Raw genomic sequence first — 24,362 nt, 5'->3', positions numbered from 1 at the left:
TCTACAAATGAGGCTTGCCTCCAAAGGAGGATTGCCTAACAAGACAGAGTATGTCTCCTAGTACAGGTTCTATTATCTAAAGAAGTCTAGAAGACTGCGCTAGTCCACCAAGAGAGTAGAAAAGAACTACTAGGCAATCTCAAATTCAAATTCAAATTCAAATAGCATGATGAACAACATTAATTAGCCCAGACCAGCCGCTGGGTAGCCTAATGAAATAAAAACAATGTCAAACACTTCAAACCAACCACAAACCCCAATACGGGGACTCCAATGAAATCAGATGATGTCAAAGTAATCATCTGATTTCTTACACATATAATATTTCTACAAACCACCTTGAAATCAGACGATATTCGTGTCAAGGACATCGAATAGTGCAAATCATCTGATTTCCTTCTTCAATTAAACAATTTACTTAAAATAAAAATTAATTAGCCCATACCAGCCGCTGGGTAGCCTAATGAAGTAAAAACAATATCAAACACTTCAAAACCAACCACAAACCCCAATACGGGGACTTCAATGAAATCAGATGATGCCAAAGTAATCATCTGATTTCCTACACATATAATATTTCTACAAACCGCCTTGAAATCAGACGATATTCGTGTCAAGGACATCGAATAGTGCAAATCATCTGATTTCCTTCTTCAATTAAACAATTTATTTAAAATAAAAAGAAATGAGTATGATAAGCTTTGAGATAATCTCACCTGAACACCATTTATTACCGTATTCAAACCCTAACTCAAAGCTTAGTACAAGAGAAGAATATCAAAATTTTTAACAGATTATACAAATGCATGCAATGATATTTCTGATTTTTATAAATTTTGGTACATAACAGGGGGCATCAACTTGTGCAGATTCAAGTGCAGAAAACGGTGAGCCACAAAACACAAAGACGGGCTCCAAGTAACCTTATCATTGCCCAACCATTGTGCCATGCATGCTACCTTAGTGAGACAACTAATTTTGCTAAAATCAATAGTAGATACCTTCAACAAAGACTCTTTTTAAATAACAAATAAAGTACCCTCTGTCTTTCACTATGCTTCAGGCATCCCAAGGAAATTGACTCACAACATTATAGAAACAAACAAGATACAGATTGTGATTAAAACGTAAGAGCAATTTTAAGATAACACTGCATTCCTATTCATTATCCTTTAGCTCAATCTCAGCAAATCAAGAATATTTTGAGTATCCATCAAGCATCACTTCAAGTAATCACAGATTTAGCATATCTACTGTTAGCTTACACAAAATTTAATCTCAACGGATGCATTTCTAAAAAGAACCTGGATTAACACTTGCAACTTGACTGGACAATATAACTCCCTCAAATAACCACAGATCCAACAAACGAAAATACCTTAATTGCCGAGACCGACCAGTGATGGTAGAATCTGCAACTGCTCCCCAATTTGGATCCTCCGAATTTTATATCTTCCCCTTATTCTTCCTCGAAAATCCGCTGAATGCAGCTTTGCTCAGATCATGTCTAAGCTTTGATCCATATTTCACACAACAAGAAATTCATCTCTTTTAATTCCACACACATATTTGCATATTTTCTTCTCCTTTCCTTGATCTTACTTGCAAGCTTAAAATTATCTCCAAAATTCCAGATCTGGAGCATGGAATGGATCTAAACTAAATTGAGCAATTAATTTAACAATCGGCTCTAAGGAGGAAACAATAAGATCTAAATTTTCAAAAGAAGAGTAGATGTGGGGTTTCAAAAAGAACGGCAATAGATCTAGATTTCTAGAACTAAATTTTAAGGTTTAAAAACATAAAAGGAAATGAAGAACACAACAGAGGCTTAGGAAAACAGAAGAAGAAATATTAGCCGTAAGAATGGATTATCCGGATTCCGGTAATGATTTGGTCGGAGATGCAGAACTTGATCGGAATCCGGTAAGAAAATGGCCGGAGAAGAAGAGATTGCCGGATTTGCAGAGATGGCCGGTGAGGAACGGAGGCTGGGGACGGATCCGATCGGAGAAGGAACTTGCCGGTGGAGGTGAAGGAGGAGGATCAGAGAGGTTGATCGGAACCGGTGACCGGCTGCTTGCCGGATTTTGGCTAGAGGAGATGCTGGCGGAGGAAAACCCAATTTTTCCTTTTCTCTGCAAAACCCTCTCTCTCGGATTTTTATCAAAACAAAATCCTCCCCCTCTTCTTCTCTCTTCTCAGATCTCAGATCTGAGATTTGAGCACGATCGGAGCTCCAGCACCGTTGCCGGAGGAGGAGATCTGAAACCCTCTGCACTCCCTCTCTCTCTCTCTCTCTCTGCAATTCGTCTCTTCAAGAGAGATGGCAGTGAAGGGATCGGATTCCGGTAGATGATGAGGGACGGTGACGGTCTTCCGGCAAGGAGATTGGAGAAGAGAAATTTGGAAAACCCCTCTTCCGATCTCACTTTCGCTCTCCCTCTCTCTGTAAATAAAAAAAGAAAACGAAGAATCTCCTCTCTTTCCTTTGATTTTTCATCTATATATGAAAAATAAAGGCCGCTGATATTGGCACTCCTATAATCGATAAGCGCACGAATTTTGCTGGGCGCGCGAATCAGCCACGACCCGGACGGGATTATGTACCCCCCTTTTCATGAGAAATGATATAATTGCACTCCCTTTTCCCCATGGACAGCCCCCTTTTCAGATTAATCACCCTCCCTTTGATCTGCACTGTGCACCTTCTCTCGGCTCGTCTTATTTGACAAATCGGTTCGGATTTTTGATGAAATTTGGCAGCGACCCTGGTGAGAACCGATCCTAACTTGTAATGTAATTTGGGATCTTAGCTTGGTGATCGGATGGGGTTTCGCACAAACGCAACGAACTTGGGTCCGGTCAAAATGGGGTGTCTACACCTCCACAACTCGTAGGGTTAGGATCATCCTATGGAGATGATTTTCTGGGCACACTGTATCTACAACAGGGCCCAACAAATGAACGGTTTAGATCACGCAAACAATGTAAGCTCGCCTTTTTTGGGGCTGCTCGTGCGAGCACGGCCGTACACCATTTAATTTCTCTAAATTCTCGTGCTTATTATGGTTTGTGAAGAAATAATCACGAGACCGAGCAAGTAGCAACGCAACAAAAAGCACGATTCTAACAAAATTAGTCACTTCTTATTAGGGAGCGGAAATATATAAAAAATAAAAAAATAAAAAAATAGGGAAGCGATATCAGCACAACCAAGCTTTAATAACTGCACGAACTCAGCTTGTCTTTTGTCATTCAATTGGCTTATGAGAATTTTTTTGGAAAGTGTAACAGCCATTAACAGTTCTTTAAAGAATAAAAGACAAGATAAGTTAATGCAATTATCAAAACATGGTTGTGCTAATATCAATTCCCAAAAACATATCGTTTTGCAATAGTCACTCGCGTGTGTTTAATTTTCTTAATTTTCTCTCCCCCCTTCCCTCCATATATCTATCCGAACTAAATTCCCCCCTTCCCTCCTTTTCTGCCCTCTCCACTTTTTTAACCTTCTTCGTCCTCTCTCTTTCTCCCCCAAAAATCCAAATCTCATCCCCCCTCTTTCTCCCCAATCCCACCCTAATTTCACTCCTCTCTTCCTTCCTCAACCAATCAGAGAAAAAAAAAAAATACTCATCTTCGAAACCTCTCGATAAAATCTCTCGAGATCCAAAACCGAGGGTTTGATAGATTTCTCTTTTTTTTATTATTTGGTTTATCAAAATCTCTGATTTTATAATGTCTGGAGGCCGAGCTTCGAATCGCTCGGCCCAACCCTCAGATCAGATCTTGAATTCTCTGAAGAGACACCTCCCGTTTTCATCTGTGAAGCCGCCGTTTGTTTCGCCGGAAAATTACCACCGCTTTTCCTCCGGCGAGAATCTCCGGCCATCTGATGAAGATGCCGAGGCTCTCGTCTTCAAATCCCCTGTGAGTTTGTCGAGAATCGCTGTTTCTTTCCCTTTAAATTTTTTAGGTTTTGTTTCGGATTTTTTGCTTCTAGTTTTATTTGGATTTGGATTGACTATTTGTGGTTTTGTTGGATTATTCTCAATTTTGTGCTCTGCTGTTTCTATTTTTGGTATCAGTTGGCAAGAATGGATTTGGTTGTGATTTTTGCAGATCTATTGATTTTTTTTATATTAATTTTAGTATGTGAATGAGAATTTTGATTTGAAGAAATCATGTGAACTAGATTGTGCATCAGCATGAAGGTTTGAGTTTGAACTGATCTCTCTTTGCTATAGAATTGCAACAGTTGCTAGTGTTATTCACGGTTAATGTTCTAATATGATAAATTATGCAAAACTACGTGAGCTACCTCCTTGGGGTATTTGGGAACTCCTAGATGCTTCAATGCAAATAAACCTTTCATCTTATTATTGAAGAAAATGGTGTTTTAATGGGTCGATTGTGACTATATCTAAACCCGTCGATGTGAAAATGTTGATATAGTACATGTTGGAAGATTTGTCTGGTATATGGCATCATGGCAACTGATATATGCATTTAAATAGAAGACTAGTATGATTATTCTTATGAAAATGAACTGCCTCGTTAAATTGCCGAGGTGTATAAAACCTCATTCCTCCTTGTACATACTCTATTATAGAACTACTCTTACAGCCACATTGTAGGATGTATTTCCGGACTTATTCGCAGTGGTAGTAGACAAGGAGGTATGTGTTAAGGATTGTTTCGAATGGAGGGATGAGAGATTCATTTGAAAGCTTGACTTTAGATGAAATTTCTTCAACAAAGAACTAGATTGGGTGGCTAGGCTCATGGAGATGTTTAAGCTCAATACATTAAAAGAACTGGAGATGATAGAAAGGTTTGGATCTGGAGCTCTTCCATGATATTCAACGTCCAATCATTTTACCATCAGCTTTCCCTTTGTCCTATTGCTTTGTCCCTTGCCAGAGTGTGGGTTATTCTAGCATCGTCCAAGGTGTCTGCTTTTGGATGGACTGCTTTCCTTAACAAGATATTGACAGTAGACTACTTAAGAAGCCGCTACATGTTGATAATCAACCATTGTTCCCTATGCATTCAATCAGGAAAGCCAGTCAATCACATATTCCTCCATTGCAGAGTGGCTAGAGTGATTTGGGGTAGATAATTCAGCAGATTCAATATATTGGGTTCTTCCTCCTAAGCTTGTGGATATTTTTGAGTATTGGTCCTTCGCATTAGGGCTGGACATGGTTCCGGGTAAAACCGAAGAACCGAACCGAACCGAACCGGGTGCTTCGGTTCGGTTTGGTTCGGTTATGAGTGGAGCCGGTTCGGGTCTGGTTCCCAAATCTGGGAACCGGTGGCGATCGGTTCGGTTCTGGGTTAGGGGACATGGAACCGAGAAGAACCGAACTGGAAAAATACCATACGATTACGATTATGTATTTACGCGTGTCATTTAAAATCAGTGAAATGCCAAAAAAGAGGGGCGTGTTGATATCATTATTGAGGCCACGAATTTGTTAATGGTTGGTCTCTTTACTGGTTAGAAATACAAACCTGTTACAATTCTATAGCCAATGACATGGTTGGTCTCTTTTAATAGGACTGAGTGTTTAGTATGACTGTATTTCAGGTTCACTTGGTTTAAAAAACCACCCATTTTTTTTACTGTTGCAAACCCAGAACCGAACCGATTAAATTCGGTTCTGGTTCGGTTTGGTTCTAGGAGCAACCGGTTTGGCTATGGTTCTAGCAATTGAGAACCGACATTAGGTGGTTCAGTTCTGGTTTTACCCCAGAACCGAACCGAACCATGTCCAGCCCTACTTCGCCCTACTTCGCATCATGGCAAAAGAAAGGGAAGATTATTTGGAACTGTCATTGCTAGCTGTGATTTTGGGGTCTATGGAAGGAAAGAAACACTCGAGTGTTCAAAGGATTGGTAAAAAGCACTCAATTCATATTATGGAAGGTGATGTCTTTAACCATATCCTGGACTAGATCCTTGCTTAGTTTCAGGTTCATCTTTGCTCACAATTTGTGGTATGGATTGAGGGAAATCTGTGCTAGCTCGGAGTTTTTATCACTTCAGATACCAGAGTGGGATCCTTAAGGTCCTGGGTTCCTAAAACTCAACTTTGACAGTTCTAGTATGGGCAACCCTGGGCTAGTTGGAGTATATGGAGTGCTTAGAGACAAGATAGGAGCTATGTTTTGGGCTTTTTGGGGCCAATTGAGATCACAGACTCTATTGAGGTAGAGGTTAAAGTAGTGCTTAAGGGTCTCAAGTCCCAAAGGCTAGCCTTATGGATTGAGTGATAGTGGAGGGAGATTCAAACAACGTATTCAGGCGTTTGAGGGGAAGTCATCCCTTCCCTTGGCGATTCGCTTACTGGTTTGATGAGATCCAAGATCGAGTGGCGAACTCAGCAATCTCATTCCAACACGTCAAAAGATCGGTAAATAGTGATGCGGACAAGAAGGCCACTTCAAGGGGCCTTAGGGATAGGCTAGAGTTATTTGATTATCTTCCTCGTTTGACCCTAGTTCATGCTTTTGTATGGGTTATGTAGTACTTGTATTGGCCATTTCGATCGTGGGGTATATATATATATATATATATCTTTGCCATTAAAAGAGAAACTACTCTCACAGCCAATGCTCTAGATGTATGAAATATGAGGTCTTCACCACGCTGTTGCTCTATCATAACCCCGAACTAGTCATTTTCAAGACTACTCTAAGAAACAACTTAAATCTGTCCCTAGGTTGGGATTTTGTTGGACACAATTTTCTTTGTGCGCTATTCTTTTCTAAGCTAACATCTTTTTTGAATATCTTCTGGATTTTGACCTTTTTGATATTAAAGATACACGAGGAAACACGGCTAATTCTTCCTGTATCCACTGGTTTTTATTTTTCTAGTTCTTGACTGTCGCAGGTTGGTTGAAGTGGATGAGCTTACGGAGGGTATCCAGGATGAGGTGCCGTGGTGTATGTTATTTGCAGATTACATAGTATTAATCGACGAAACCAAAGCAGGAGTAAATGCTAAATTTGAGTTATGGAGAACTACTTTGGAATCTAAAGGTTTGAGACTGAGAAGGACTAAGACAGAATATTTGGAATGCAACTTTAGTAATGTAAGGAGTTTGGACGACGATGTAGTAAATATGACTGGACAGGAGGTACCTAAGAGGGATATCTTTCGCTATCTTGGTTTAATTCTACTTAAGGAAGGAGAGATTGAAGAGGATGTTAACCATAGAATCAGAGCAGGTTGATTGAAGAGGAAGCTTGCCTCATGAGTTCTGTGCGACCGTAAAATCCCTCCCAAGTTGAAGGGAAAGTTTTATAAGACAGCTGTGAAGCCAGCTATGCTATACGACTCAGAATGTTGGGCCACTAAGAAGCAGCATGTGCATAAGATGAGTGTAGCAGAGATGCGAATGCTTAGATGGATGTGCATTGTGTGGCCACACAAGGTTATATAGAATTAAAAATGAAGACATTCGTAAAAAGGTGGGGGTGGCTCCAATTGAGGAGAAGATGAGAGAGCACCGCTTAAAATGGTTTGGACATATCCAACGTAGGCCTTTGGATGCTCCAGTAAGAAGAGGCGATTCGTGCCAAATTGATGGAGTAAAAAGAGGTAGGGGCAGACCGAAAACAACTTGGGTAGAAACATTGAGGAAAGACTTGAGAGCTAGGAACATAACAGAGAACATGACCTTGGATAGGATAGAATGGAAGAAAATGATCCACATAGAAGAACCCAACTAGAACTAGGATTAGAGCCGGGTAGATTCCTTTTACATTCTTCATGATTTTTTTCTAGAGGATTCATTTAGCCGACCCCAACTAGTTTGAGACAAAGGCTTTGTTGAGTTGAGTTGAGTTCTTGACTGTTGCAAAATGTTACTAAAATGACTTTTCTACACTATAAATGATAGGCTTTGTCAACATTGTGGGTGATAGGTTAAATTTCTTAAAAACTAAGAACTATTTTTATTTATTTGTACGCACTGGGAGGCAATTGTAACTTTATACCTTGTTGGGACTTCTTGACTCAATTGTTGTTGATGGATTAAGGTTGATGATAGATTGACCCTTGCAATTTGGACGAGACTGGAGGATCATCAGGTGGGTATTATCTTTTGGTTCAGAGAAATGGTAGTTCCTTTGGGAAGAGGCAAAGAATCTGTTGTTTACTATTTCCAACAAAAGATAGTGGAGACTAAAGTAGGAAACATGGAAGCTTCAAGATATCCATAGTGATATTCCCATTACCTTGATACTCGTCTACCTAATTAACTTCATTGCAGATGGAGGTATTCAAGAAAGATTAGTCAAACATGATGTAATGTTGCATGAAAAACCCATGATATAATGTTGCATGAAAAAAACAGTTCTAGAATAACATACATTTTTCAATTGAATAGGATGATGGTTTGCTTCATGGATCTCGTTGAAGGTGTCTTCTACTGTCCCACTATCAATGCTTTTGATACCCAGTGGTTCGCATCTAGAGAACCTTTCCTTGTCAAAATTGAATGGTGGGCTAATGAGGACACACTTCTTTGTAATAATTCCTAATTGACTTGGAATCTCTAGGTGCTTTGGTTCTAAAAGTCTCAGTCTTATGCCCTTTTCTTAGTCACTGTTGCTACTTATAATTGTGAGACAAAATTTCCATCTCTGTCTTAGAGCATATGCCTTGGCCCTGGTTGAATCTATTCAGTTTGAAGAAGTATCATATGACCAGACCACTAATCATTGTAAGATTTAAAAAGGTGGATAAATAGTAGTTGTGTTTATGTGGTTGCCTGGTGGGTACTTGGTGATTGGAAATGTTTGTATTATCTACCTAAGTATCTTATTTAGGCTATGCTAATAGCATGGTGGAATACAATCAGCTACATAATGAATTCATCACGTGGGACTTGGAGGGAATTTCCACACTTTTAAAATAGAATCAGCGGAAGTCATTAAATGAGTCTTCTGGAACGTGAAAAGCTTGTGATTGTTTTTTACATAGTAGTCAAGTAGATGAGGACTCACTAAATCTCATAAGGTGGTTAATTGTACCATTTTTTTTTCAAAGATTAAGCTTGGATCTAAATGTGGATGCATACAAGAATAAAGGGACTACAATTTGGCTTGATATCATGACATTTAAGTTTGTTTTAGAGTGGGAGAGGGGAAAAGATAAGATTTTGGGTAGAAAATTTGCTTGGTAATAGAACCTTAAAGGATGAATTCCCCTTGCTCTTTAATGTGACTTCCAATTAAGAGAGTAGTGTGGTTGATTGTTACCGTATAATCAATGAGACCGTGGACTTTAATATAGGATTTAGAAGAAACTTCTTCGATTGGGAGATAGATGCAATAGCTTCTTTCCTATTTAGAATTAACTCAATCTGTATTAAAAGATGGGGAAAGGACAAAAGTGTTTGAAGATGGACATCGGTTGGCACTTTCACTATACGGCTCAGAATGTTGGGCCACCAAGAAGCAGCATGTGCATAAGATGAGTGTAGCGGAGATGTGAATGCTTAGATGGATGTGCGGCCACACAAAGTTAGATAGAATTAAAAATGAAAACATTCGTAAAAAGGTGGGGATGGCACCAATTGAGGAGAAGATGAGAGAGCACCGTTGGATATGTTTGGACATATCCAACGTAGGCCTTTGGATGCTCCGGTGAGAAGAGGCGACTCATGCCAAATTGATGGAGTAAAAAGAGGTAGGGGCAGACCGAAAACAACTTGGGTAGAAGCAGTGAGGAAAGAAACATAACAGAGAACATGACCTTGGATAGGATAGAATGGAAGAAAATGATCAACGTAGAAGAACCCAACTAGAACTAGGATTAGAGCCAGGTAGATTCCTCTTACCTTCTTCATGAATTTTTTCTAAAGGATTCATTTAGCCGACCCCAACTAGTTTGGGACAAAGGCTTTGTTGAGTTGAGTTGAATAGAGGCTGGCACTTTCACTATATAATCCTTTTTTATCACTTGGTTCATACTTCTATTCCTTTGCATGCATGGGGAGATTGGAGAGTTAAAGTCCCTCCTGAGGATTACTGCCTTTTAGGACATCTTGCCTTGATAAGATACTCACCGTTGATCACCTCCATCATAGATAGAAGAGCATTGCCCACCATTGCACGTGAAACCTTGCCGATGCTGAGTTTGTTGATCACTTATTGCTTCATTATAGATTCATGTGCGAGCTTTGGTATTTTGCTTGAGGGCTCTCTGAGTTAGTTGGACTCTCCCTGAACACACCACTGATCATTTTGAGTCACAATTATTTGCTCCTTGGCCTTTTAGAGGTAAGATTCTTTGAAGCTTGTTCTCTGTCGCCACTCTTTGGCTGATTTGGAAGGGAAGGATCAAGAGGGCTTTCTAAGGTGTTTCAAAAGAAGTGTGCAGTCTTTGATTGTTTAGTGGGTATCAGACCTTTCTACCTTTAGAGGAATTCTGGTATTCTCTTTCCATAGGTCTTGGGAGGAAATTAGGCCGAGCAAATGCTATAAGGAGTTAGGAGGATCTACGACCCCGGTGGGGACCACCTCATTGAAAGTTGAAGTTGAACTTTGGTAACTTGAGCGTGACTGATATTGGAGGCCTTATGAGGGGAGGTAATCATAGTTTTAAAATTCTGTCGAAACCATTAAGAAATGACCGAAATATTTTTGTTTTTATCCCCACCAAAACACATACGAAACCAAAATGTTTCTTGAAAGTTGAAACCAACACAATTGTAGTAGACGTATAATATACCTTATGCGTTACATAATTATATTTATATGAATTATGTTAGAAATGAGATTAGGGTTAGAAGAGAGGAAGAAGAAGATGAGTGAAGGATGGAGAGTCTCCACTAGGGAGCTCCTCATGAATATGATGTATATATAGGCCCAAATAGGGCAAGTGAGTACAAAGACTACAATACCCTCTATACTAGAGGTAATGACTAAACTACCCTACAACATGTTATTCAACAATCCCCCTCAAGGGTATATACTAGGGAACTCCAGCTTAGCACAAAGGAGATTACAAAAAACAACTAAAAATAACAAAAAATACAATAAGCTCATACACACATCCAGCTTGGTATAACACTCCTCAAGCTGGTATGGTGAATACATAAGGAAAGCATAACAAGAGATAACGACCACCATGAGAGTACGGTCGTTGAGATCAGCGGCCACAAAAAAGTAACAACTCCTCCTGAAGTAGCACTACGGCGAGAGCGGTCGCAACCGGGTCTCCCCCTGAATTTGAACTCGACAATAAGCCTGGAACCACGAAGGATCGAACTGAGGCACCTCGGTAAGGGAATAACAATGATCCATTGAGCAAAAAGGGGTCACACCAAAGGTGCGCACACAAACAATGACGAAGCACCACGAGCGAGAACATCAGCTAAGTAGTCAATACCAAGAGAAGAAGATAACTACTGATGGGGAAACCATCGAAGACAAGGTCGATGGGGAAACCGTTGCTTGGAGAGAAGAAGAGATAGAGAAGACAACCAAACAACGATGGGGAAACCATCGTCTGGTGACAAGGTCGACGGCATGAAAATCGCCGCCTGAAGATAAGAAGAGGAAGATAAACAACCAACGATGGGGACACCATCGCCTGGAGACAAGGTCGAAGGCATGAACATCGTCGCCTGAAAAGAGCCGACCAACGATGGGGAAACCATTGTCCGGAAAAGATAGGTCGACGGGAAAAGATTGTCGCCTGTAAGAGAGCCGACCAACGATGGATATGGAAGCTATCGCCCGGAAAGGAGGGAGAAGATAACCAACCAACGATGGGGAAACCATCGTCTAGAAAGAAGGTCGACGGCATGAACATCGTCGCCTAATGAGAGGTCGACGGGGAAACCGCCGCCTCAAGATAACAAGATAAAAGGAAGAAGATAACCGAACAACGATAGGGAAACCATCGTCTGGAAAGAAGGTCGACGGCATGAACATCGTCGCCTAATGAGAGGTCGACTGAGAAACAGTTTCCTCGAGATAAGAAGAAGACAGGGAAGAAGATAATCGACCAACGACGGGGAAACCATCGCCCGGTGAAGATAAGGCATAAAGCCGGACAACACGAAGAGACATGAAAACAAGACAATACTCCCTCAAGAAGACAAAGACAACACTAACAACACTCCCCCTCAAGCAAAGACAACAAAGTGGACAACACTCCTAAGAAAAGACACAAAGAACTACATGAAAACACTCCCCCTCAAGTTGAAGGTCAAATACCTTCTACTTCCAACGAAAAGAAGACAAACAAGACACTACACCGCTTTCAGACATTTGATCAAACACTTGGTGTGCGCCGTAGAGAAGAAGAAAAAGGAAAGATGAGAAACAAGGCACCACACCTCTCTTAGATATTTTATCAAATACGTGGTGCGCGCCTTGAAGAACTACATAAAAGACATAGAAGATAATAGAAAGAAAGAGATGATAAGAAGACGACAACAAGACAAGCACAAGAGAACAACAAGAAACAATACAAGACAACTCTCCCCCTCAAGTTGAGGCCAAAGGCCTTCAACTTGAAACAAAAATAACACTTTCAAGGCACAAAATTCCTTTGAGACATTTCATCAAACACTTGGGGTGCACCTTGACGATGAGATGAGAAAGACAAAGGCCGTAGAGAAGAGAAAATAAAGAGAACTTTGGAGTGGAGGAGAACCCAAAATGGGTTTACACAAGTTATACAAACATGATTTTTGTTTTGTTTTGAGATATACGATAGAGGGAAAATGGGTTAAAAACGAAATGGGTTTGACGAAATGAAAGAGAAAGAGTGAGATTTCTAAGGTATAGAAATGGTGTTTTTTTTTTTTTTTTTTTTTTTTTTTAATATTTGGGTATTGTAGCAGGTTACTGGAGCGATTTACTGTAGCGGTACTGTAGCGGGTTACGGTAGCAGTTGCTGTAGTGGCTAACTGTAGCAGGGAATGGAGGGGTTAGGGAAAAGGGAAGAGGGACAGTGGGAGGAGGAGGAGGAGGAGGGAAGGACACGAGCGAGGAGAAGAATTGAGGGAGAAACTATAGAGAGATAAAGAGAGAAAAATGAGATACGAGAGAAAGGGGTGATGGCATGGAGGGAGATACTCTTCTTCTTTCCTTGTTGAAGGATCAGCCCATTGGCTCTGATACCATGTTAGAAATGAGATTAGGGTTAGAAGAGAGGAAGAAGAAGAGGAGTGAAGGATGGAGAGTCTCCACTAGGGAGCTCCTCATGAATATGATGTATATATAGGCCTAAATAGGGCAAGTGAGTACAAAGACTACAATACTCTCTATACTAGAGGTAATGATTAAACTACGCTACAACATGTTATTCAACAAATTACATGTAAAATGTTCTGTATGTATTGTGTGTAAATATTTATAAGAATTACAAGTGAAACATGGTACGTATTGAATTATCATAAAATGCCCGACAACGCATGTCACTAGGCGTTCAATGTTTTTTTTGTTTGAATGGCAACATAACACACACACACACGCATTCGCGCATGTCACTAGGCGTTAAATGTTGGTTTTTTTGAATGGCAACATAAGACACACACACACGCATACACAGACACATACACATTCACATACACACACACACTCTTGCTAGGGATCATCGCAAAAGGCATTTGAATAAGACAAATTCTGTTGAAAAGTGAGCCTATCTGGCTGCTCTCTCATGCAACAGCCGGTCTACAAAATGCCTTCTGCGATGGTCCCTAGCAAATCCCATGTGTGTGTGTGTGTTCCCATTACCATGTTTTGACAATGAGACGAACTCACCTTCTCTTTTATTATTTAATCAAATGTCAAAAGCTATTAAAATTCAACCCCTTTCACCTTTTTTAACTTTTTGTGAAACCCACAACCCCCCTCCCCTCTCTCTCTCTCTAAAATCGTATACACCCTTATGTAAAAAAAGAAGAGAAAGCTATTAAAATTCCCGAAAAGCTCTTATTTTTTAATCAGCTGTCAAAAGCTACTACAATTCCAAAAAGCTCTCAGCAGCCAATTAAAAAGGAAACGGCAAGGTGAGTTTGTCTCATTATCAAAACATGGTAGTACAAATATCAGTAGCCTATATATTGATACAAAACATGGGGTAAAGCCTAAAGACCGAGGTGGTCAGTCACTACATGTCATGCGACAGAAAAAGAAAAAAACGATACAAAACTAGAGGATGTCGAGGAGGCAGAAAGTAAAAAAGGTCCAATGCACTTCTATCAATGCCAGACCGCACTAATCGACCAACCTCATTGTCTGCGGATCTCCCAAATGTGCTGAAATGTGGTACATATTGTTAAACCATTATGGGTGGGTTTTTTTTAATACTTATGCGAGATTTTTTAGCTTGTATTTGTGTTTATTCTAGCACTTCTTGATGTTTCATCTCAAATGTCCATTTGCACATGTTTCCACATGTTTTTGTGATTTTAAAGGATTTCTACTGAAAATTTCCACCCGAAACAGAAATGTTTCCATTTTGTCATGACCGAAACACAAACTGAATCTGAAACCTGAAACCTTGGTACTGATAGAGACATGTTGTGGGCATTTTCGGAACCGATCAGGGTAAAGGATTCTAACGATGCGAAGGTTCAAGCACTTCCTCATAATACTAGGCTGTTGGGCCAGTCTTATCTGTGTTAGGTTATCATTGAGGTTGATTCCATCAACATGATGAGTGAGTGATGGCATCAGATATCCACAGAGATTCATGGATGCTACAGAGGAAATCTTGGACGTCTTGGTGGGACACAACATAAAGCTCTGACATGTTTGGCTATCTACCAACTCCAATGCGGATATGCTTGCATGTAGTGGGTTGTTAGAGAGTCGATTTTACTTCTTGATTAGCTCCCTCTTTGAGGGTGTTTTGGTTTACAGACTATTTTCTTTCGCTTTACCCTATTCTTGTATTTTTCTAGTTATATTTTCCCATGCTCTTCATCCTTTCTTGCTTTGTTTTCTTTTGTATGATCATCTCGGTCATAGGGCCTTTGCCCTTTTCATTAATAAAATTTCATTATATAACACACACAATCTTATATGGAATGGTTAATCATCGAAATATCTTCATATTTTATTTTTTTTACCACGAAAATATTGCTATAAAGTCACAATTTTATTGGTTTTCCAAATTTTGTTCTTAAAATGAAAATGACGAATCAATTTCTGAAATGTTCACTCGCCATATGGATATTACTAACGGTTTAAAGTCACTTGGCAAAGGATATTCAAATGTAGAACAAGTGAATAAGATTCTCAAGTTGCTACCAAGCAGTAGGGAAGCGAAAGTGACTGCTATTCAAGAAGCCAAGGACTTTGGCCATCCTTTCAGGCAGTCCAAAGCTTCTAAACTTCTTACAAAAGCACCATTATTGTGTATGATTCCAGGAAAACTATCGCATTTTTTAGCCATAACCTCCTCCAAACTGTTGTGCCATTAATTTCAAGGACGATACACAGCAGATGGGCAATATTCTGTTGCCACAACACATAGGCGAGAAACGCCTCTGCCATTGCCATGATAACACGAATGATCGAAGGAAACAAATTCCTCTGGGCGTGCTCCAATTTTTTCGAAAGTCTTGATGGTGCACGCATGGGTCGGGACCCCACAGAATTCCCATCACCATGGATATGCCTTGGTGGCTGAGAACCTACTCCCTTTTACCAGGTTGAGGAAGGGGCATCTCAAGGTTTTCAGCTGCATACTTGCAATAAGCTCCGGGTTTCCTTCGTTTTCGACACGGATCAATTTCTCCAATGAGCTGGAAAATGGGAACCCCAACCTTCCTGAGGTAAACTTCTAGAGTCCTAGAATCCTGATTGGTTTGCTGTGACACCCCGTAGCCGGAGTAGGGTTGCTCGACTCCTGTGGGAGAATTGAAAAAATGTCGAGGCTGGCTCCCCTCCGGCCAACTTTTCCTTGGAGGAAGATCCAACCGGATGGAGGCCGAGCGCATTTGTTCCATACACAACCACAAAATGACCTTCAGGAAAAGAGAGCTCCTGATTCTTCCGACTACCAACCTTCTCACCTCCACCTCGCGCACCTACATCACCGTCAACCGAACTCCAATACTTTTTGCATCTCTGGCAGACAATCCTCCTTTTAACATTGACGAAATTGCATCTTCTTTAGATCCAATCCCCCAGGTTAGGGTTTTGTCTACCTCCCATGGCTTTGACGAACCTGTTCAGGTTTCGTCTGTGAACCACATCCCAGGCTCCTTCCACCTTGTCTCCTCGATCATCATGCCGACCCACATCGCTGAGAAGTCTTCTAGTCTCGCTGGTCTTTGATATTCATCTCTCCTGGTCTCTGACTCGAGCTCGATCTCTGGTTTGAGCTACATTCTTAGTTCGATCTCTTGTTCTAGCGTGGATTGTGATCCATGACATGAACCCAAGAATGGCAGCATCTACCACTACACAAGCCAGTAGATTTCCAGTCCTTGCCATATGTATTGTTATCTTTAATCATTAGTGATTAGCTTATGGTGCATAATGGATATGACTATACTAATTCAAATATTCCCGTTTGATGGGCCGGATGAATCGCTTCTTTTTTCATTATCTGTAGTTGTACATTTTAGTGTTCTTTTAGAAGGTTTAAAGCTCCTCCCTAATCATCCCGGAAGGCTCATTTGGGCTAAAGGCGACTCATCTAGCGTCATATCTTGGGATCAAAGAAAAAGTACTGGTCCTTCGAGACTCGTCAATTTCATCTCCCACATTATAGATATTTCTGCTAACTTGTAGATTAGTTATTTTCCTATTCCTCGTCTAGCTAATGCCATGTCAGACAAGTTGGCGAAAACAAGATCTAATAGGGAAAACGTGAGTCTCCCTTGTTTTGTCTATTTCGTAGCTGAGTGTAACATTTTTTGCTTTTCCAGTTTCTGATTGTCGTTAGGGACTCCTCGTTCGTGCTTTTTTTTTACTCTTTTTTATTAAATTTCACCTTCTCTCTCTCTCTCTCTATATATATATATATATATATATGTATATATATTTATATATATCCCTACACACACACACACACACACACACACACACACACACACACAACTACCGTCTACTTAGCCGCTTGAATACACCGGAACACTAATTGGTACACATGTCACAAGAAACTCCTAAAACGTAAATGTAAACAGTAAATCCTGTCACCTTCTCTCTCTCTCTCTCTCTCTCTCTCTCTCTCTACCACCGAGAAAGCATCTCCTCTTCCAATTCGAGAACCTTCCTCTGCCATTTTTGCATGGCTTCAAAGGGATACCAGAATCTCAAAACCCATTTCCTAAACCACTCAAGATACAAAAATCTCAAGATTCTCGCTCACCCATTTTTTGATGACTGAAAAGGGGATAGCAGAATCTCCAACCTCACTTCCTAAACCTCTCGAAATACAAAAATCTTGAGACAAAACGTCTTCCTCATCCAATAAAAGTCTTCCCCACCCAGATCGTGAAACGTCTTCCCCATCCTAAAGCGTCTTCTCTCGATCATTGGGGTTCTACCCTGTTTCTTTTCTTGATTAATGAGTTTTTTACCATTAAAAAAACGTCTTCCCCACCCAGATCTTAAAACTTCTTGCCCATCCAGCAAAATCTCAAGACCCAGATCCTAAAACTCAATAGCATGACAAATTTGTAAAACTGCACTTCTTAGTTTTGGGTACTTCCAACAGAAGATGAAACTAAAGAGAAGGGATGCAATTGCATTTGGGTTTAGTACATGCAACCTGACTGATAGAAATGATTATTCAGAGTTTATGCTGAGCTTTATTTCTATTATGTGTGTTGGATCATGATATCTTTTTGGAGGAAGGAAAAACATACTGTTAAGGTACGCCATTTACGTTTGGGGAAGATTCAGGGATGGAGTAACAAGGAAGAAGGTAGTGAGGAGGGACTGTTTGGACAAGGCGATCATAAATACATTGATACAATGGCACGATCCCAAGCAATTGAGAAGTCTGAGATGCCAGGTAGCACCGTATCATCAATAGCAGTTCACAGAGAGAGGGAGGGAGGGTTAACTTTTACTAGAGAGAAGGGCAAGTGTGCAACAGAGAAGGGATCGGATTTATCATTTCCATTTACGTTTGGGAGTACTGTAATACGTGTACCAATGAGCGCTCGGGTATATTCAAGCAGCTGCTTAGCTGCTTGTTGCTAGCATTCCTCTGTATATATATGATATGTATGTATATACATGTATATATTGTTGCACATTTGATGTCCTGTTTATTTTAGTATTATCTGCCTTGTTAGAATTATGATAGATTGTTGCACACCTGTTTTATCTAAGGAAATGATATTAGCACAACCGTGTTTAATAGTTGCACTAACCCATCTTTCCTTTTATTATTTAAAGTGCTGTCAAAGATTACTACGGTTCCCAAAAAGCTCTCACAAACCAATTACAAAGGAAAAGACAAGTCAAATTTGTGCAATTATTAAAACGTGGTTGTGCTGATATCATTTCCCTTTATTCATGTTGCACTGATTTTTTTTTTTCATGGAATAGAGCCTTTATCAAGATACATTCCAAATTAATATCTGGATATACTACTCTGGAATTTCGTCAAATTCTTTGTTGCTTGTGCAGTTGAAGCAGAAGCCTGAAGCAGAAGAATATGAAGTGGAGTCTAGTGAGTGGACTCCTGGACATACTGAAGTGGTTAACAGCCCCCTCCATACACCTGTATCAGGAAAAGGAGGTAGGATTAACGGCAGGTCAAAGGTCTCCAAGTACTCTCGATCTGTGCCCCAAACTCCTCTGTCAAACGCTGGTGAGAAGTATTGCCTATTTATACTATATCACTGCTTTCTATTCTTTATTCGGTCTAATTGAATAGACTTCTCTAAAAGCATAGGTATCTTGTTGGGGTTGTGATGACTGGTTATTAGCTGGCAATATGATTCTGGTCTTAGAACTTGCAGCCAGCACAACTGCTTTCATCTCTCTATCTAATCTAGAATTAAAAAAAAAAAAAAGATTTTAATGACAGATTCCGTGGAATTATTGCAGGTTCCCCCTCTAGCAATGCTCTTACCCCAGTTGGGTCTTGTCGTTACGATAGCTCCCTAGGTAATTGAAGTGATGGATAATTCAATTATAATTTTGTTGGTTGGATTACTGTAAGTTTTTCACGTTTGGTCAGATTAACTGAAATATCATTGAAGTAATATGCAAGACTTCCATTACAGGAATATGTGTATAGTATTATTGCTTGTTTGAACTATTGATAAAAATATAGACATGACTCTTGTGCAGGTCTCCTGACAAAAAAGTTTATCAATCTGATCAAACATGCAGAAGACGGCATTCTTGATTTGAACAACGCGGCAGACACTTTGGAGGTGAGTATTCTATTAGTTTTTGTTTAAGTTTATATCTTATTATCTTTTTATTCTAACTCCGGAAAGATATCTGTTGGTATAGGTGCAGAAGAGGCGAATATATGACATAACAAATGTGCTGGAAGGAATTGGGCTCATAGAAAAGAAACTTAAGAACAGAATACGCTGGAAGTAATGCAGAATTTCCTGTTGAATAATCATCAAGATTTCTTATCTGTGTGCATTGCTTAGAGTACAATTAATTAATTTGGGAATTGGTTGTAGGGGGCTTGATGTCTCAAGGCCAGGGGAAGTTGAGGATGATGTTGCAAATTTACAGGTTACGTGGAAGTAATTTTTAACTTGTTTGTATCCTCACATACATATTAGTCGTTTTGATGCCATTGACTTCGTGTAATTGTGTTTTAATCTCTAATTATGAAGCAACATTAAGCATTGGTTACTTGACACATGCTGGTTTCTCCACGACCTCTAGTTTCCATTATACGAAAATTAACTATGATCTAGTAATTCTGAAAACGTGGTTTTGTCATCTCTAATCTATGTCACAAATGTCGTTCTCGGGAATTTCTTGGCAAGGTAAAATCTCGGGATATATTAATTTTTATTAATTTTTCCGGGTTTATATCTGGAAATAAACGGCAAAACTAAAATTATTTTAAAAATATTAAATTTAAGAAAAAAAATATAAAATAAAAATGTCGTAAAAATATCGGGATAATATCGCGATATTATAGGGATATTTTATCATAAAAAACGAAAATATTGCTATATTTTTAAAATCTCGGTATTAGTTCGGGATTTTGTCGTTTTATCAAAATCTCCCGATAAAAACGCTATATTTTGAAAATATCAGAGATATTTGTGGCATAGTCTCTAACTACGAAGTTAGTATTAGGTGCTGGATTTAATCTGATGGTAACTTTTGATTCCTGCAGGCAGGCGTCAAAAATCTTTCCATGGAGGAGAGTAGATTAGATGAACGAATAAGGTTCTGTAATTTATTGCATTGATAAATTTTGGTTCCTCTTTAGTAAAGAGTTTCATTTATTTCTTCATTAATAAAGTCATTGTTTATAAGAAAATAATAATAAATCTAATTGTTCTCTTCCCATCTGTGGATTATGCTCATCTTCTAGTTTATTGCAGAGAAATGAGGGAAAGATTAAGGGGCCTAAGTGAGGATGAGAACAATCAAAGGTAAAAACTAAAGTCTTACTTTTACTTTTCTAAGGATTCTGCTACTAAACAAAGGTTATCATTTTATTTAGTGTCTCATTCCTTTGCTTTCCTTCTTTCTGTTTAGGTGGCTGTATGTGACAGAAGAAGACATCAAGGGCCTACCCTGCTTTCAGGTTTGTTTGTTTCCTGTGCCATGTAGATGATGTACTTTAGACCGGCCTGACTTCTGCAATTTATTATACCCAATACTAAGATTGTTTTGCTCGTTTTGCTGCTTGCTAAGTAACCATTTACTGATTTCCAATGTTGGTTCTTGCAGAATGAGACACTAATAGCAATTAAAGCACCTCATGGCACTACTTTGGAAGTCCCAGATCCTGATGAGGTACATAAAGTGTAGAAGAGACTGCATGATTGGTCATTTAACCTGTTTCTGACGCACTATATATTGTTTCTTATGCTAGGCTGCTGAATATCCACAAAGGAGATATAGAATTGTCCTAAGAAGCACCATGGGTCCAATCGATGTTTATCTTGTCAGGTAATGTTGAGTGCTTGTATGTAGGGGTGGACATGGTTCGGTTCGGTTCGGTTTTGGGGTATACCCAGGACCGAACCATATATAATCGGTTCCCTGAAATTGGAACCAGAACCGAACCATATATGTTTGGAACCAAACCGAACCAGAACCATATATAATATAATCGGTTCGGTTCTGGGTTTACCCAACCTTCACCAAATGTAGATATTTTGCCTAATTGTATTTATAATCGGTTCGGTCCTGTTTATATATGAACTACAAAGACTAACATGCACGAATTTGGAATAATCAGGCACAAATTTGCACAAATTTGGGCAATGCAAAAATTATATATGACCTACAAACATGCACAAATTTGGAATAATCAAGCACAAATTTGGGGGTGAATTAAAATTTTAAAGGCAAAGCAACACGTTAAAGAGGGGTGAATTAAAAGGGGGTGGGGTGATTTTATCAAGTGATGAGGCATTGGGTTTTAAGGTGAGGGTCCGTTCTCGGTTCGGTTTTCGATTCCGGGATCCCAAACCCAGAACCGAACCGAATTTCCATCGGTTCCAAGATATCAGAACCGGAACCAACCATATAAATATGGAACCGAACCGAACCGAACCATATGTGCCGGTTCGGTTCGGTTCCTCGGTTCGAACCGGAACCATGTCCACCCCTACTTGTATGCATTGAGAACTTATTATGCTGGAGTCAATGAGACTTAACATAAGTCCATGGTCCTTACCTAGTGGAGAATCTAAAAAGTGAAAACAAAATATTGTTTGCTGACACATTTGCTTTTCATTTCTTGCCTTTTAGTCAATTTGAGGAGAAGTTTGAGGAGATGAATGGTGTCGATGCACCTCCAAGTCTCCCACTTGCATCAAATTCAGGTTCCGCTGAGAACCCACCAGTGGCAATAGTCACTGAGGAGAGTAGACTCAGCACAGGGAAGGGGACATTAGAAGTTCAAGAGCCACAGAGGACGTGTTCCGATCTAAATCCTCCACAGGACTTCGTTAGTGGGATCATGAAGATTGTACCATCAGATGTCGATGTAAGTGTGATGATAATCGGAACAATTGCTTGCCCCTTTTCAATCACCGGATTAGAAATTCCATGAAACTTCCTCCTCTCTGGGAAGAAAATGATAGGATTACACGAGACATACTTCCCCATACAGCGATTAAAATTTGAATACCTTGATGCTTAAAGAAACTACTGTGTTGGTAGACACTCGAAAGCTTCTGAATTCATGCAGAATCCAGGCTTTCAAAAGCACCAAAATGACATAGAGGTGGGATGGTTTTCAGAATAGACAGGAGAATCACTTAGAATTTTGGCAGTACTCTTCTGCAACTTAAAAATAAATTTTGGTGCCTCTTTTCTTGTTTTCTGAGAGTGGTGAATTATCAAGTCGCTGTTCTGGACATATTTGGTGCCTCTTCTCTTGCTTTCTGATAACTGCTTTCCCTATATGGATAGCACCAAAAAAATTTCAATGAATATCTGTCAGAGATTTTCTTTGTTTTGCAGAGCGATGCTGACTACTGGCTTCTATCGGATGTTGGAGTCAGCATTACAGACATGTGGAAAACAGAATGTATCCTTTTTAGATTCATTTTCTCATCATTTTTCTTTATTACCTGGTTTTTGCTTTTATCATGAATAAATTGAAGGCCCTGACTCTGATCAAAGCTGGGGTTGAATGGGATAGTATGGTAACACTTGCTAATGAGGACTATGTGATGGCTGATGTTAGCGCGCCACAACCACAAACCCCACTGTCAAGTGTTATCGAAGTGCCATCCAGTGATAACCTAACCCGGAGATAAATGGGAGTTCGACATACTGATCAAGAAACTCAGGTCTGTATTTTTAATCAGAACCTATTATTTCCAGTCATCTTACTAACTTCTCACTGAGGGTGTTGAGTATATGTTCCCAGGCGAGGTTATTGTAAAAGCTGCATGAGGGAAAGGGGGACATAGAAGATTGCTGGTTCGATGTACAGATGAGTAATATATATGATCCTATGATTCATGAATGAATAAGATTAAAATCATCCATGCTCCATGCTCCATGCACCATGCTCCTCTATTCAATTACAGTCTGGGTTCTGTTCTGAAATTTTGTTGGATCTCCGTTTAGACCAGCCATAGACAATTTTATTCATTCTGGTTAAGATGGAAAACTATTATATATGCTTTTATATTTAAATGGATTAAATCACCAGGTCATTGTTCTAAATTCTTAATTAAAATCATCCTTCCTCCAAGCCTCTCTATCCAATTTCAGTCTGGGTTCTATTCTGATTTTTTGTTGGATTCTCTGTTTAGACTGGCCATAGACAATTTTAATCATTGTCTTAAGACCGAAAAGTATTATATATGCTTTTATATTGAAATGGATTCAATCACCAGGTCATTGTTCTATATTCTATTAAATGTTACAAGCTTATTTGATCTTATTTCTGGAATGATCAACTTGAAGCATAATGATCCATATAAATCTTACAAGCGTATTTGTTGCTTGGGACTTCTTTGGATACCTTAAAAAATTATTTGCATGTAATCTTGCAAGAACACAGCACGTGCTATGCTCGAACTTATTCATGCAAGAGAAATTATATGATGCCCGACCGTCAAAATGTAAAGGGCGGAAGGAGACAAAACCTGCTGCCTTGGTTTTTGAACTAAGGAAAAGTAAAAAATGGTGCTTTCCCTTGGATTAAAAATCAAGGGAGAGAGGGTTTGTCTCTCTCCGCCCTTTATTTTGACGGTCGGGCGTCATATAATTTCTCTTCATGCAAAATGTATGTGCTTTTATGACTAAATTTATGTCAAAAAATAGCTAGAGCTTAAAATATGTTTGCATGTGAGGTATATACCAGCTATAAAAAATTTACATGTATAAGATATTTAATACCAATATAGAAATTTACATTTACACTATATTTAACAGTCAAAGAAACTCTACATTTATAAGATAAGTTTTAAATAACCTCCAGTATACATATGCATTTAGTTTACATGCAGTCTTATAATCAAATAGTGAAAAATTGTTTTGTCTACCTCACGTAATGGCTTCTAGAGTGGCATAAATGTCCCATTTACAAATCAGATTAACTTAAATTAATCTTATTTGCATCAAAAGATAAATTTTAATGGCTTCAAAAGATTCCATAGCTTGGGTTTATTAGGTTAAGCAAGTCAGGTTAGAACTATGTAGTGCTGGAAGTTGAAGCCACAATCTAAATT

The 24,362-nt window shown here is 39.3% G+C and overlaps 1 protein-coding gene across 1 annotated transcript; it reads left to right on the top strand.

The window, feature by feature from the left end:
• The first annotated feature begins 3,482 nt into the window (after positions 1–3,482).
• LOC143863505 (transcription factor E2FB-like) lies at positions 3,483–23,380 on the top strand. Its single transcript, XM_077374183.1, has 15 exons — positions 3,483–3,933; positions 18,637–18,820; positions 19,060–19,119; positions 19,306–19,391; positions 19,474–19,562; positions 19,656–19,710; positions 20,330–20,382; positions 20,541–20,591; positions 20,698–20,746; positions 20,893–20,958; positions 21,038–21,114; positions 21,922–22,159; positions 22,639–22,705; positions 22,801–22,970; positions 23,051–23,380. Exons 1-14 carry the CDS (start codon positions 3,742–3,744, stop codon positions 22,935–22,937), a joined length of 1,404 nt encoding a protein of 467 aa, XP_077230298.1. The 5' UTR covers positions 3,483–3,741; the 3' UTR covers positions 22,938–22,970; positions 23,051–23,380.
• The last annotated feature ends 982 nt before the right edge of the window (positions 23,381–24,362 follow it).

This window comes from Tasmannia lanceolata, unplaced genomic scaffold, assembly GCF_043159265.1.
Source record: "Tasmannia lanceolata isolate RefF3 unplaced genomic scaffold, GAP_Taslan_0.1 ptg000044l, whole genome shotgun sequence".
NCBI classification, from domain to species: Eukaryota; Viridiplantae; Streptophyta; class Magnoliopsida; order Canellales; family Winteraceae; genus Tasmannia; species Tasmannia lanceolata.
The sequence above is the reverse complement of the archived record's forward strand: the minus strand, read 5'-3'. Positions and strand labels throughout refer to the sequence as shown.